The 14,229-nt window shown below is 56.3% G+C and overlaps 1 protein-coding gene, 1 long non-coding RNA gene and 3 other non-coding genes across 13 annotated transcripts in view; 1 reads left to right on the top strand and 4 right to left on the bottom strand.

Annotated features, from left to right (window-relative positions):
* Positions 1–10,304, bottom strand: part of LOC106504559 — a 25,265-nt gene extending 14,961 nt beyond the window's left edge. For 6 of the 8 annotated variants that reach the window (XR_002346042.1, XR_002346046.1, XR_002346044.1 and 3 more), the window contains exon 1: positions 65–6,745. This is a non-coding gene — a long non-coding RNA (uncharacterized LOC106504559). Of the gene's footprint in view, positions 1–64; positions 6,746–10,168 lie in introns of those variants that run through there. The other 2 variants (XR_002346043.1, XR_002346041.1) reach the window with 2 other exon arrangements.
* Positions 712–14,229, top strand: RTL1 (retrotransposon Gag like 1). 2 transcript variants are annotated; one of them, XM_021098142.1, is made up of 2 exons: positions 712–772; positions 9,685–14,229. In XM_021098142.1, the coding sequence occupies exon 2, from the start codon at positions 9,770–9,772 to the stop codon at positions 13,841–13,843; it is 4,074 nt and encodes a 1,357-aa protein (XP_020953801.1). In that variant the 5' UTR covers positions 712–772; positions 9,685–9,769; the 3' UTR covers positions 13,844–14,229.
* MIR136 (microRNA 136) lies at positions 9,775–9,856 on the bottom strand. Its single transcript, NR_038504.1, has one exon. It is a non-coding gene; the product is annotated as a microRNA 136 (primary transcript).
* On the bottom strand, positions 9,968–10,047 carry MIR432 (microRNA 432). Its single transcript, NR_038567.1, has one exon. It is a non-coding gene; the product is annotated as a microRNA 432 (primary transcript).
* On the bottom strand, positions 11,469–11,548 carry MIR127 (microRNA 127). Its single transcript, NR_038562.1, has one exon. It is a non-coding gene; the product is annotated as a microRNA 127 (primary transcript).

Raw genomic sequence — 14,229 nt, 5'->3', positions numbered from 1 at the left:
AGGACTCAACATCGTCACAAATGGTTCAAATGTACAAGTCAGGGGGAAAAATCATTTTTCAGACCTTTCCATTCGCTCCTGGGCCCGGCATCTGTCTTCCTCCTTCCCGGAGAAAGCCGCCATGTCACCTCCACGCCACCTGGGAGGGGAGAAGAGAAGACACCCAGCGGGTTCCCTGGCTGAGGTGCAGCCCACCTCTCCGAGCCGCTGCCCCAGGCCCCACCTGCGTGCGGGACGGGGGTGGAGGTGATGAGAGAAAGGAGTAGCCAGTGCGGGCCTCCATCAGGGCCCAGGGGAGCCCGCGGTGGGGGCCCCGCTAAGAACTTGCCAACAGCTTGGGCATCACAGAGCAAAGCAGGGCACGAGCGCCACCGTGCACCCCAGCTGGGCTGACACGCAGACCCCAAGCCTGACCAGACACACGGCCTTGGTCGGTCCCCGTTAGAGAAGGCACATGGTCCCCCCGGGGCCTGCGGTTGGGCGCTGGGCCCCGGGTTCCTCCCCTGCAGAAGGGGGATAATGAAGTTACGGCTTCCCTGGGTGTGACAAGGGTGACAGAACGAAGACAGCCAAGGACATAGGAAATACTGAGACGCACCCAAAGGTAGGGACGGGCCGCCATGCGGCCCCAAGAGAAAAGCGGGACAGGGAGGCGAGTGGACGGTGGCCGCTTTCATACTCAGAGAACCCCATTTATCCAATCACTTTCTAGGAAGCAGCGGAGCTCCAGCCGACGGGACAGGACCAGATCCGCCAACCACTCGCATCAAAGGTAAGACCTGGGGCGAGGTCCCGCGCGGACCTCCCAGGGGGCCTGGGGTGGGGCTGGGGCGTCTGGGCCATTCTGGGAGCTGCGCCGGTGTCAGGAACAGAGGCTAAGGGTTCGTCTGTCTGCAAGAAAACCCGTGACATGGGGGACTCAATGCCCCCTCAAACACTTGAGCAGCTATAATTAGCAGGTCCTGGGCCAGCTGTCCTGTCCCTCTGCCGACAACCGAATTAGCCAAAAGGAGCTGGGAGTGGCCGCAGACTTTCGAGGAGATGGAGGGCAGACACTGAGAAGGCCCTTCCTCTGATCTGGCCTCCCTCCAGGCCACAAAGCTGACCACAGGGACGCCACAATGTGATGTCCCTTGGGGTCCCCAGATGGCCACCGCCCACCCCACCCTCCAGTGGAGGGCGGAGAGCCTAAGCCTGGCTTCGACTGACGCCTCTGCCTCTTCCTTCCCAAACGGGGCTCTCGCCTTCTCAACTTGACCCCGTGAGCCAGGAAGCAAGCCCACCCTGGAAGGAGCACCGTCAGTCTGGGGGCCTCGGGCCCAGGGCCATGCCTGACACAGAGCAGACACTCCCTGGGGAACCCTTCCTGTGATGCAGGGAGGCTGATGACCCCCGTCTGGAGGACACGCGCCCCCTGCCTCTCCACGCGCCATCCCTCACTAGCCCCGGTCACAGGGCCGTCCAATGACCGGGGTCCGAGCACCACTGCCCCCGCTAATTACAGCTCCTGGGCCACTGGCTTCACCCCCTGGGCTCAGGTTCTCTCACTTGAAAGACAGGGCATCATCACCTCGCCCGGGTTACCGGGAGGATGAAAGGTGGCACCACGCGCGAAGAGGCCGTCTGAGTCCTGACCTTACCCTTAGAGCGAGTGTGCTGAAATAATAATCCCAAGAATCCCAAAGGTGATTTCAGCCCTTCCGGTGTACAAAAGGCTTGGCGTGCCCCTTCCTTTACGGAAATGGGGAGACGGAGGCCAGCCTCTGCCCCCCACTCCAGCCCTCGCCAGCCCTGCACCAAGGCCCCAGCCTCCTGCCCCAGGAACCCCCATGACAAAGGCCTGCCACCATGGCACCAGGCACAGAGGGAGCCCGCCAGAGACCCGAGAGAGTTCACTCGCCCAGCCCGGGGGTCAAACCTGGACAAAGAAACCCCCCTGCCTGTGCTCCCAACTGTGGAAAGGGTAGGAGGGCCCCCACCTGCTCAGCCCGCCCCCTCCCCTCACCCCTGCTCCCGAGGGTTACCCCATGGGCAATTCTCGGGACCCCAGACCTACAGGGGCAGAGAAGACACAGCCCAAACCCCCCCCGCAGATCTGGGGAAACTGAGGACCCGGGGGAAGGTCACATGGACAGTCAGCCTAGGTCCTGGGCTGGCAGCACCTTCCCAGCCCACTTGCCTTGAAGGGCAAGGGCGGCTTCGGGCACAGCGGATCGGCCAGGCCGATTTGGGTCGCCCGAAGGAGGAGGACATGGCCATCCGTGACCCCTCGCTCAGCCCCTCCCGCAGGCGGCCCTCTCCCCCTCCCAGGGTTATTCTGGGCAGAGTGATCCAGCCGCCCCCTGGAGCTGCCAGTCAAGCAGCGGAGGGGCACGCTCTCTTCAGAATCAGGGGCACTGCCCTTCACCTCGATGGCCGGGGAAGCGGGGAGCTGGGCACCCTCTCCAGGAGGCCCCCACCCCGCCTGGGCTGGACTCGGAGGACAAGCCCAGGGGCCAGCCCCAGCTCTGCCATAACCCAGTGGCCCCTGTCTAGACACTCAGTGTTGCCAGTGATGTCTGAGGCCAGGGAGACGGACAGTCGGGGGCCTCTAGCCAGGCCAGGGGCGGGGACGAGAGTACCTGGGCCTCGCTGTTCTGGGTCAAGGTGAGAAGCATCTCCCTCCGTAAGGCCCAAGGGTCTTGGCACAGGTCAGGGGGTTGAGTGGAAAGGCAGGGGCCCAGACCCCCGACTCCCTACCTGGAGCTATGACAGGCCAGCAGCCCTGGACGGTCCCATGGTCCACTGGGACCCGGGACCCAACCCGAGCTCCTCAGGGGGCCCTCAGGGAGCACTCTCAGAAGGCCCCCCCACCCTCCTAATCTGCTCCCAACAAACGAGCTGGGCGAAGAGAGGGACCCACGCTGCCGGTGCCCAGCCAGAGAGCCCAGCAGGACTCCCACCTCAGCCTGGACACACCTTGACCTTGACCCTGACCTTAATGTAAGAGAATAACTCACAACAGCCTGTGGCCTTCCCAGGGTCCCCAAGAGCCCCCCCCCCATCGTGGGGCAGTGGAGACTCTGCAGGGAACAGATCTCCAGGTCACTCAGCCCCTAAGACCCTCAAATCCAAGTGACTCTGAGCAGGGCCCAGAGGCAGCGCGAGCCGGCGGCGGTAGGCGGTGGGGGGGGGGGGTGTCTCCAGCTGATGTTAGCCCACCTGACAGCCCGAGAGCCAGGGGACTCCAGGCCTGTCGGCCAGTGTCTGGGGGCCACCCCTCCCGTGCTCACACCTCCCCTTTCTCACCGCCCCTCAGCAACTTGGCCGCAGGCCGCCACCCCTCTCCTCACCTCTTCCCTAATTCCTCCACCCCGCCCCCCGCCCCAGGCTCAGCTCTGCTCCTAAATATCCTCTCATCTCCTCTTCCAAGCTCTATTTTTAAAATCAGATTTCCTTTACTGTACAAGTGAGCTGACGGGGAGAGGTATTCGCCGAGGAAGGGGCCCCCCTGCTCCCCCAACACCCAACCCTTCATAGACGCACGTTGGCAGCCCCAACCCAATGGGCCACTTGCTCAGAGGCAAAGCAAGGAACTGACCCGACCGACCGGGAAGCCTCGGGGCACCGAAGGTGGTGAGGTTGTGTGTCTATGGCTGTCGGGGAGAGGGCCCACCGCAGAGACCCCAGACTAGGGGCACTAAATCCTGGATTTGGGTTAGTTGTGGTTTTCTGGTTTGGGCTTGGGTTTTTTGGTTAGGGAAGAATTTCCCAATCAACAGCTATCTCTTCAAGATATGTTCCGGAGGCTGGAGACCGCACCATGTCTCCAGCTGCGCTGGTAGGTCTGAGGTTTACACGTCCGGAGAGCCCAGAGAAGAGGCAGGGGTGGCCTCTGGGCTGCACGGGGCTGCGGCGGGTGGACCCGTGGAGAACGGGAGTCAGAAGGAAAGCTGACAGGCCGTTGTCCAGAGCAGGACCCAGGAGCACAGGGCACCTGCAAAGTCCTGGCAAAGGCACAGGCAGCCGAGCCCCGGGGACCCTCGAAGGAGATGCTCGCCAGGGGTAGCCCTGCCCCCCACTCCCGACCCCAAGTTCACCTCCAGCACAGGACTGAGGGGTGTGGGCCTCATCGCCCCAGGGATATTCCACAGGGAAGCGCTGGCTCCACGTCTTTGTCTTGAAGGTCCAGCGTGATGCCTGGTGTGGAAAAAAGAATCAGGACATGCGTATGAATGAATGAATCGTAGGTAGAGAGACGAGCTTAAAAACATTAAAAGGCAATAAAATCAAGATGTGTTGGGGGGGCAAGAAATAAGAAACCCCATCTCTCGGGCATAAAGAAGAAGAAATTGAAGCTAGGAACTGCAGGTGGTGAAACGTGGGTTTCGTGCAAATGTAGGCTTTATCATGTCCTGAGTAAATGAAGAGCAATGTGAAGCTGTTTCAATGTAACAAACACCCCGTCCCGTGTTCGTTTCATGCTCAGGCCACTGGATTTCTGGTCACGGACATGAAATGCGAAGGGCTTTACCCTAAGGGCACCATGCTTAGACGTGGGCGCCACGCTAAGAGGTGGAGACGTTTTGTTAGTGATGAAAATGTGTTCAAAAGACTTTAAGCGGGAGTTTCATGAACAGATTTGGGGGTGAGGGGGGGAATCTGGACTTTGTGTTTTAAAAAACAACAGCATCAAACTTTTCTAAGCATGCTAAGGAATTTGATTTCTTGCCAATGGGTTTTAAGAAATGCGACGGTGAGAGTTTTGCCTGCGGGAGACATGTCTGCAGGAAAAACAGGATAAAATATATTTCAAAGCATTGGCCTTTCTATAAGGAAACATTGGGAAACTGTACATAGAAAAGGCAGGAGTCACACATTTCAGTACCTGGCTAAAACAATTGCATTTTATGTGTTGAGGAGGCGTCAAAAGTCTGACTTTCAGAGCCTACCAAGGAGATGTGATTGACCCCGAAGTCAAAGACTTTGATTCGAGGAGTTACGCGATCAACAGGGGGATGGCACCAAGAAATGTGGGATTTATTTTGAGGCTCTGACACAATGAGATTTTTGCACATGCCTAGGAATTTGATTTTAGCTAATAAAAAGTTCTAAGAGAGTGACAAAGGTTTCACTTTGTATCGGATAAAGAGTTTGCAATGAAATTATAAAATAAAATTCATATTTTATGCTAAGATTTTGGATTTTATTCCATAATTTCACCATCAAGAGACCTGGTAAGGTGTACATACATATGCATATATATATACACACACACACATTAATTTACCTGATACATATATGTGGTTACTATATAACTGAGTCGCTCTGGCATATACCTGACACTAACACGATACTGTAAATCAACTACACTTCCATTAAACGAATAATTTAGTTTTTAAAAAAGAGACAGTGTCAGGTTTGAAGATGGAGCGACAAAACCCAATTTTATAGACCGCTAGGAAATGTGAATTTTATTTTAAGGGATGACAAGATCAAATTTTCCTATCATGCTAAGAAGTTTGGATTTAAGCCAATAAAGGGTTTCTTGGAGAATGTCAGAGCGAGATTTGGGGGGCGGTCCGGTTTAAGAGGCCACTCCGAAAAGAGAAATGACATGGTGAAGCATTGCATTTTATGATGAGTCGTTGGGACTTGATGTTACGGGCGATGGAGAAAGCTTAAAAAGTTTTAAAGCGGAGAGTTACATGATCAAATGTACACCTTTGAGCAGAGCTCCACGAGTGGATTTTTACGGCAACGGATAATATAACGGATTTTTATATAACGTGCCAAGGAGATGGGATTTTCCGTGGGAGGGGAAGGTGGCACGCATTTCCTCTGGGAGGACGTGGTCTCACCTTTGGGCAGAGGCTTTTGGAGCTTAGCCAGGAAAGGGTTTGAAGGAGGACGGATGAGAGGTCGGGCTCCTGGGGATTTCGTTGGGAAAACACATTTTACGCGAAGATGTCTGGATTTGATGAACCAGACAATGAAGGCACAGGGACAGCTCAGGGGAGGCAGGGCTGGGCCCAAGGGCACCCTCTCTGTACTCTGTGGGTGGAACTTGATCAGAGAGTCACAGAGAGGGGGGCAGGTCTCCCACAGAGGCTCCCAGATTGAACTGACAGCACACGGCAGAGACGCTTTGGACACGATTCGGAAGAACAACAGGATGCCATTTTTGTGTTGTGCTCCGGAATTGTGACTGCAGCCATCCAGAGATTTCAAGAGAGCGATATGGCAAAGTGTCTGGAAAGTGTCTGGGTTTGAGAAGAGCAGCTGGCAAAGAAATGATGTAATAAACTGTGGGCTTTTTTATGCCAAGGAGTTGAGCTCCTATCATACAGGTGACTAGAGATATTATAAGGCTTCAAGGAGAAGGTACAGGACAAAATTCAGGCCTCTTGCAAGGAAGTGGGACTTTGTATAATGCGATCAGATTTGGATATCATGCCTGATTAGAGGTTTGGGATGAAGCCAAGAAAGAGTTTAAGAAGTGACCTGGTGAGATCTGGGGGGTTTTCTCTATCGATTTATAGGTAAATGACATGATTAAAAACCTTTTATGTCATATTAAGTGATTTGGAACTTCATATTATAGGCAATGAAAAAAGAAGCTTTTCTATGTCGTAACTAGAGAGGTTATGGAATTCCCATCGTGGCCAGCAGAAACCAATCCGACGAGGAACCATGAGGTTGCGGGTTCCATCCCTGGCCTCGCTCAGTGGGTTAAGGATCCAGCATTGCCGTGAGCTGTGGTGGAGATGGCAGACGTGGCTCGGATCTGGCGTGGCTGTGGCTGGGGTGTAGGCCGGCCGCCACAGCTCCGATTCGACCCCTGGCCTGGGAACCTCCATATGCCGCGGGTGCGGCCCTAAAAAGACAAAACATAAATCAATTAAATGAATGAATAAATAAATAAAGAGAGAAGTTAGGTAAAACGTGCATGCGTCTTGCTATAAGTTTAAACGATGATGTGAAGGAAAAATCGTAAGATCAGGTTTTCACCACGGGCCAAGGATGCTAGATTTTAGGTTAAAGTCGGGAAAGCTGAAAGATTGAATCAGGTACATCATCCCACTGATACCTCGATTAAGAGTACAGACTTTATATTAAGAAGGGGATCCTCTAAATGTTAAATTATCTCGCTAAGAAAATTCAGATTTTAGCTAATAATGGGCTTTAAGGGTCTTGAGAGACATATGGAGATTGTGCGTTTTAAATTTTAGCCAGTTTAAATTTTAAATTTTAGCCAGTAAAGGATCTTTAGGGTAGAAAGAGACCGCCTGAGATTTTATCCTTTAAACTTTAGCCAATTAAAATTTTTTAACTTTAAAATGCAAACATTAACTAATTTAATTTTTAATGTTTAAATTCAAATTGTAGGTAATTCAAAAACTTTAGCGTCAAATTTTAGCCAGTCAAGCCCCTTAAGGGTTTTAAAGCACACGCTGAGATTTTATATTTTAAACTTTAGTCAATTTAAATTTTAGCCAATAAAAGATTTTACAGGTTGTAGGTGACATAATGAGATTTTATGTTCTACATGTAACATTTTAGCCAATTTAAATCTTTCGTTTTAAAATTCAAATGGTAGCCAACTTAATTTTTTAACTGCAACCATCGAATAATAGCCAATTTAAATGTTTAAATTTCAGCCAACAAAAGGGTTAAAGGGTTTTAGAAAGAGACTAAGATTTTATAAAAGCTTAGCCAATTTAAATTGTGTAATTTTAATATTCAAATTTTAGCCAACTGACTTTTTAAAATTGACATTCAAAAGGTAGTCATTTTAAATTTTAGCCAATAAAGCATTTCAAGGGTTTTTAAAGACATACCCGAGCATCCACATTTTCAATTTTAGCCAATTTAACATTTTAGCCAGTAAAGGGTTTTAAGGGCTGTAAGAGACTTACTGAGACTTTTATTTCTGACAGGTGAGTCTGCCCACGAATCACTTTGTCCGATGTTGTATTTCAGTTAGAGACTTGGAAGTTTTACCCTCATAATGCAAACCTTATAGGGCTTTTCTGGAGAAGAGATGAGTTCATGGATGTGCTGTGCAGCTCGTAAAATGGAGACAGTGAGTTTATCTAATGTGTACATGTTAAAAAAATATATGTAATTTCCCGACTTGGAGGGGTGACATGATCAAAATTTTCTACTATTCTAAGGCCTTTCATTTTAGCCGGAAAATGATTTGAGTGAGTTTATGTGTCAGGAATTTTTAGGCTAACAGGTTTGGCTTTAATATCGTAGACAGCAAATAAACAGCCAAAGGTTTTAATCAGAGAGACCGCCGGATCGAATTTAACTGTCATGCTAACAAGACTATATTTAATTTTGAGAAACAGCAGATCAGAATTGTGTCGCGTGTTGGGAAGTTTGGATTTTAGCCAGTGAGGAGTTTTACGCATGGGATTTTTTTTTTTTTTTTAATAGCTTGGCCCAGTGGCTAAAAAGAAAACTGAGAAGGAACCCAAAGGGCTACATGCGTGCAGAGCAGGATGTGCAGAGCTCAGAGTGGATGAGCAGAAGCAGCACGCAAATAACCCCAACCAAAACAGCTCTGTGAATCCTACCCACGAACACCACCCATGCCAAGGCAGTCAGAGGTCACCGTCACCTCCTGCCCTCTGCACACCCTCTCCCCCTACTGAACATCCCAGCTCTACCCATGCTGGCGGGGGAATCAAACCAGCTCCAGAGAAGGGGTGTCCACTAAAGAACCAAGAGATCGGGCCCACCTTGGAAAGACTGCAGGGGCGGGTAAACATGCCTGCACAGGCGGAACTAAGGCCAAATGTCTCAAGTTCCTGAACCCCCAAGAACAAGGGGGGCAGTCTGAGCAACGTGGAGCTTTTAGGAGGGGTGGGGAACTGATGCCAGGATCTCCTCGACAGCTCAGAGCGGGGGAGAACGCTGCCTGGAAGCGGCCCAGAGAGGGGAAAGGGAAAAGTGAGCAAAAATTCCGATGTGGAATCGAGTCATGTATGCGCATGTCTCTGGCACACAGTAGGTGTTTTTATCAAGGTTTAAAGGGGAAAAAAAGAAAAGCCAGAATCCAGATTCCCTACATCCACCTGCCCTCAATTTGAATCCAGGAGAGGAAACAAGCGCTATTTGGGGCGGCTGACCCGACTGACGGGCGAGCGGTCAAAGGCCCATTTTCTCTTCTTGCCCTGAGCCTGTCGAAGGGCAGGCATCCGGGCTAGAGATTCCCACCTCCGACCAGGGAGGCCCGGCCTGCCAGGGGTGGCTTTGGACGGCACTGAGAGGTGACCTCTGTGACTTGCGGCTGACCAGAGAAGGGAGGGCAGATTGACCGGGCACGTGTGCCAGGGTTGAAACGAAGCCACCAGTGCATCCTGCCAGGTACCCGCCTGCCCTGGAGAAGGCACTGGGCCCATCGCGCCACAGAATTTATGGGCTGTGAATTTCTCACAGCCACACGGGAAGTAGGCTGGCCAGACAGGCAGAGGGTAAGCCCGAGTGAGCCGGCAGGAAGGTCAGAGGCTGACAGGTTCTCTCTCCCCCCGGGGGGCGGGGGCCCTGAGTTGGAAACGGGGGCAGGGGGTGGGGGGGTGCTTTCCTCAGCTTCTCTCTGTTCTGGTGCCTTGGGCATCTGATTTGTCCCAGAGACCCTGACCTCGCCAGACCCTCAACGGCTGCCTTTACTTATTCCCACCCCCACCCCCCCAGGTTCTGACCGCTGCTGTCCCAGTCGCAGACCAGACGCACCGCGACCTTACCCGTCTTCAGAGGGCACTCCTTTCCATCCGACGACATGATAGAACCCTCTGAAGACTCATTTGAGACGATGATGGAGCGTAAGAATCCATCATCAAAACAAATGGAGTCCTCCGAGGGCTCATCCAACACCACCGTGGAGACGCCGGGCAGCGGAGCGCGGCAGGCGGCGGCGGCGGCGGCGGGGCCGGCCGGGGGCCTGGCCCGGGAAGCGGGGGCGCTGCCCATTGACCTCCTCCAAGCCATGGAGGAGCCATCCAGTGGCCCACATAGGGAAATAAAGGATCCACCCAATGACCTACTCCAAGACCTGGAGGGGTCACTCAAGGGTGCACGGCCGGACGCGGGGGGCCCCCTCGGAGCGGCGCCTGGCAAGACGGAAGGGGCATCCGACCACCCGCGGGGAGGCCAGGACGAGCAAGCGGGGGCCACTGACCAGGCGGGGTCGGACGAGCAGAAGAGTCCCGAGGAGCAGGCCGGGTCGGAGATGGCAGAGATCATGGCCCAGGTGAGGTCGCTCATCTCTCTGTACCTCCGGATGCAAGACCTCATAGAGCAGCAGAGGGTGGCGGAGGCCGTCCTGGCGAAGGGGCTCCACGAAGGCCGAATGCCCATCCCGGCCACGTTCTCGGGCGACCGCCGCGAGTACCACGAGTTCATCGTGCTCTGCCAGCTGATCCTACAAAGCTACCCGGGAATGTACTACAGCGACCGGCTGCGCGTGGGCTACGTCATGTGCCACCTCTCCGGCATGGCCTTGGAATGGGCCAAAGACCTGATGGAGAAAAACAGCCCCCTGGTCAGCGACTTCCCGGCCTTCCTGGAGGCCATGTCGGACATGTTCGAGTACCGCCAGACCCTGCGCGTGGCCGAGGAGGCCATGTTCAACCTCAGGCAGGGGGACCGCGCCGCCATCGAGTACATCAACGAGTTCCAGGGCCTGGTACCCACCTTGGGCTGGCCCGACGAGGTCCTGCAGGCCCACCTGTGCCAGGGGCTCAAGGAGGAGATCCGGCACTACCTGTTCCGCATCCCTCAGCCGGAGTCGCTGGACAGCCTGATCGTCCTGGTCCTGCAAATCGAAGAGAAGCTGGCGGAGAGGAGGGCCATGCTCAGGCTGCCCCCGGAGGCCCGCCCGCGGAACCTGACCTGGATCGACTCACCTGCTCCGGAGAGGTGGATGGTGAGCAGCTGGCTGCCCCAAGAGGGCCACCCCAGCCTCGACCGCGACCACCTCTTCCTGCTGCTCCTGGTGAGAGTGAACCCCTACCACAGCGTGGCCGTGCGGGCCCTGGTGGACTCCGGGGCCAGCGCCAACTTCATGGATGAGAGGTTTGCCCAAGAGCACTACGTCCAGCTCTTCGAGAAGCCCTACCCGCAGCAGGTGCAGACGGTGGACGGCTCGCTGATCGGCAACGAGCCCGTGTGGCTGTACACCGAAGCCCTGGTGTGCATCCACCAGAACCACCAGGAGACCATCGAATTCGACATCGTCCCCTCCCCCAACTTCTCCGTGATCCTGGGCATCAACTGGCTGCGCGTCCACGCCCCGGAGGTCGACTGGGTCAAAGGCCGCTGCACCTTCCACTCGCCCTACTGCCTGAAGAACTGCTTCCGCCCGCCCCCTCCCTGCATCGCCCTGGAGAGACACGCCATAAGCCTGCTGCCCGGACTGCCGCCCCTGTACTCTGACCTGGCCGACGTGTTCAACCCGAAGGAAGCAGATGAGGAGACTTCCGACCAGCCAAGCTCAGACGGATCCGATGATCTTTCTGAATCAGAGCCCTCTGAGCTTCAGCAGGCTGGAGACAGCGATCAGAGCGAGGGCTTTTACGGGTATGGCTACTACGCGCCGTGGGAACCCATGGGTGCCAGGATGCAAGACAGAGCCAGGCTACTACGGGACGAGTTCTGGGACCCGCGCAACATGCTGACCAACAGACAGGACTATGTACAGATGATCCCAGAGCTGTTCGACCAGTTGCACGGGGCTACGTGGTTCACAAAGCTGGAGCTTCGGGGGACCATCGTGGAGGAGGGCGTCGACATACACCACACGGAAGACGTGTGGAGGGCAGCCTTCGGCTTGGATCTGCAAGAGATGACGAGCTACCAGCCCTTTCTGATCTGCGCAGACCCCATCATCCCCCAGAGCGTGATTCACTTCATCCTCAAGGACGTGCTGGGCTTCTTCGTCCTCTCTTACGGCCAGGACGTCCTGATCTACTCCATGAGCCAGGAGGAGCACCGCCAGCACGTCCGCCACGTCCTGGTTCGCTTCCGCTACCACAACGTCTACTGCTCCCTGGACAGAAGCCAGTTCCACCGACACACGGTCGAGTTCCTGGGATTCGTCCTGACCCCCAAAGGGGTGAAAATGAACAAGAGCATCGTGCGCACCATCACGGGGTACCCCGTCCCCGGCTCTAAGAAGTCCCTGCGGCACCTGATGGAATTCGCCTTCCCGTACCGGCACTTCGTGGAGCGCTTCGCCGTCATCACCGAGCCACTGGTGCGGCAGCTGCTGACCCACCGGCCCTTCTACTGGGGCGACGAGGAGCAGGAGGCCTTCGAGTGCCTGAAGCGGGCCTTCCGCAAGGCGCCCCTCCTCTACCACCTCAAGCCCCAGAACCCCTTCTACGTGGAGACGGGCGTCACCAGGACCTCTCTGCACGCCTCCCTGATCCAGGTCGACGAGCACACCGGCAAGAGGGTCCCCTGCGCCTTCTACTCGCGCAACATCTCCCCCATCGAGGTGGGCTCCTCGCTGCTGGAAATGAAGATCCTGCCGATTCGGGCTGCCTTCATGGTGTGGTGCCGCTACCTGGAGAACACCGAGGAGCCCGTCATAATCCTTCTCAGCCCAGAGGACCTGGCCTCCCTGAACAACGACAGGCTCACCGTCCTGCTCCCCGGGCACTGGGTCTTCTTCTTCTCCCACTTCAAATTCGACGTCATGGAGCTGCCGGACCCCGACGGCGGCCGCCCGCCGCCGTTCAGGCGGAACCTCGGCCGGAGAGCCTTCCGGTACAACGCCGCCACTCGGCCCACGACGCTTTTCGCGACCAGAGGCTCCCCCCGCGATCAGGCACCAGACTCGGAGGAGGAGGAAGAGGAGAACGAAGATGCACCTTTCCAGGACGAGCCCAGTGGGCAGAGCCTGCAGCAGGAGTTCCTGGCTCTGATACCAGTGGACCAAATACTCAACAGCTTCCTTGCCCACTTCAGCATGGCCCAGATCAGGGCAGTCATTCTGCACTTCTTCCGAGGCCTCCTGTTCTGGAAGAACATCGTGGCCGTGGCGGCCCTGCTCGTGCTGCTGCGCTTCCGGCGGCGCCTCGCCCTGCTGCCGGCACCCAGCCAGGACGTGGCCCGGCCGCAGCCCAGGCGCCCCCTGCGCCTCATCCTGGACTCGTCCCTCATCACCGGGAGCAGCATCGCCACCGCCATCGCCCAGCTGCTCACCCAGATGCCCCCTCTCCTGGGCGCCAACGCCATCCCGGCCGAGGAGCTGGCCGAGCTGTTCCTGGGCCCCGGGCGGCGGCGGCAGCGCCACACCCTGGTGCCCCAGTCCCGCCAGGGCCCGCAGTTCACGCCCAGGTTCTGGCTGACGCTGGGTGAGTTCTTCGGTGTCAGAGTCGCCCCCCGAGAGGCGACCCAGCCCGGCCCGCGCCAGAACCTCTGCCTGGAGCTGCACGTCGTCGACGACGAGGATGTCGTCTTGCGAGAAGCCCTGCAAGACGACCTGCAACGTTACCGTCAGTGTGGCCTGCATGACGGCCTGCAAGACACCTCGCAGGACGAGCAGGAGAACGACGTGCAGGAGAACGAGGCCCTGAGCTCTGACGCCTCGGGCGCCCCGGCGCCCCGCCAGCACCTCCCCACCCGCACCGCCGTCCTGGCCGTCCTGAGCCACCGCCGGCTCTACATCCGCGGCGCACAAGGGCAGTCCCTCCTGATCCACCGGGAGCTGGCGGCCAGGGCCCCAACCAGCTTGCTGACCACCTTCCACGCCCGGGCTCCACCCATGGGCGTCTGGGGGAGCCCACCCCCCGCAGGCACGACGCTGGAGGAACAGCCCAGTGATGGCGAGGACGCGGAGCTCGACTGAAATCGCCCCCGGCTCCCCTGCCCCGCTGCCCCGGGACCTCCTCCTGACCCCCCGGCCTCAGCCCGCTTCGCTCTGACCCTGCGCCCCTCTTGCGGCCACTCCTGACCCAAGGGGAACCATCCGAGAAGGGCAAGCAGTTTCTTCAACTCATCAACCAGCAACAGCATCTGTGCCAACCACGGACTGTCCGACCACGGACTACCTACCCAGCAACCATCAGAGACCCAGAGCCAGCTCGGGGCCGCACAATCCGTCGCAATTCTCCAGGTCCCAGGCCTGCGGCTGGACGTGAGATCAACCAGAGGAGGGGCAGTGATGCGCGGGAAAGGACCCCACAACCCAAGGCCGGGTGCAGAACCAGCACAGCGGACGCAGCCAAGCAAGCA

The sequence above is a fragment of the Sus scrofa genome, chromosome 7 (genome assembly GCF_000003025.6).
Source record: "Sus scrofa isolate TJ Tabasco breed Duroc chromosome 7, Sscrofa11.1, whole genome shotgun sequence".
Classification (NCBI taxonomy): Eukaryota; Metazoa; Chordata; class Mammalia; order Artiodactyla; family Suidae; genus Sus; species Sus scrofa.
This window is presented reverse-complemented; position numbering and strand designations above follow the sequence as displayed.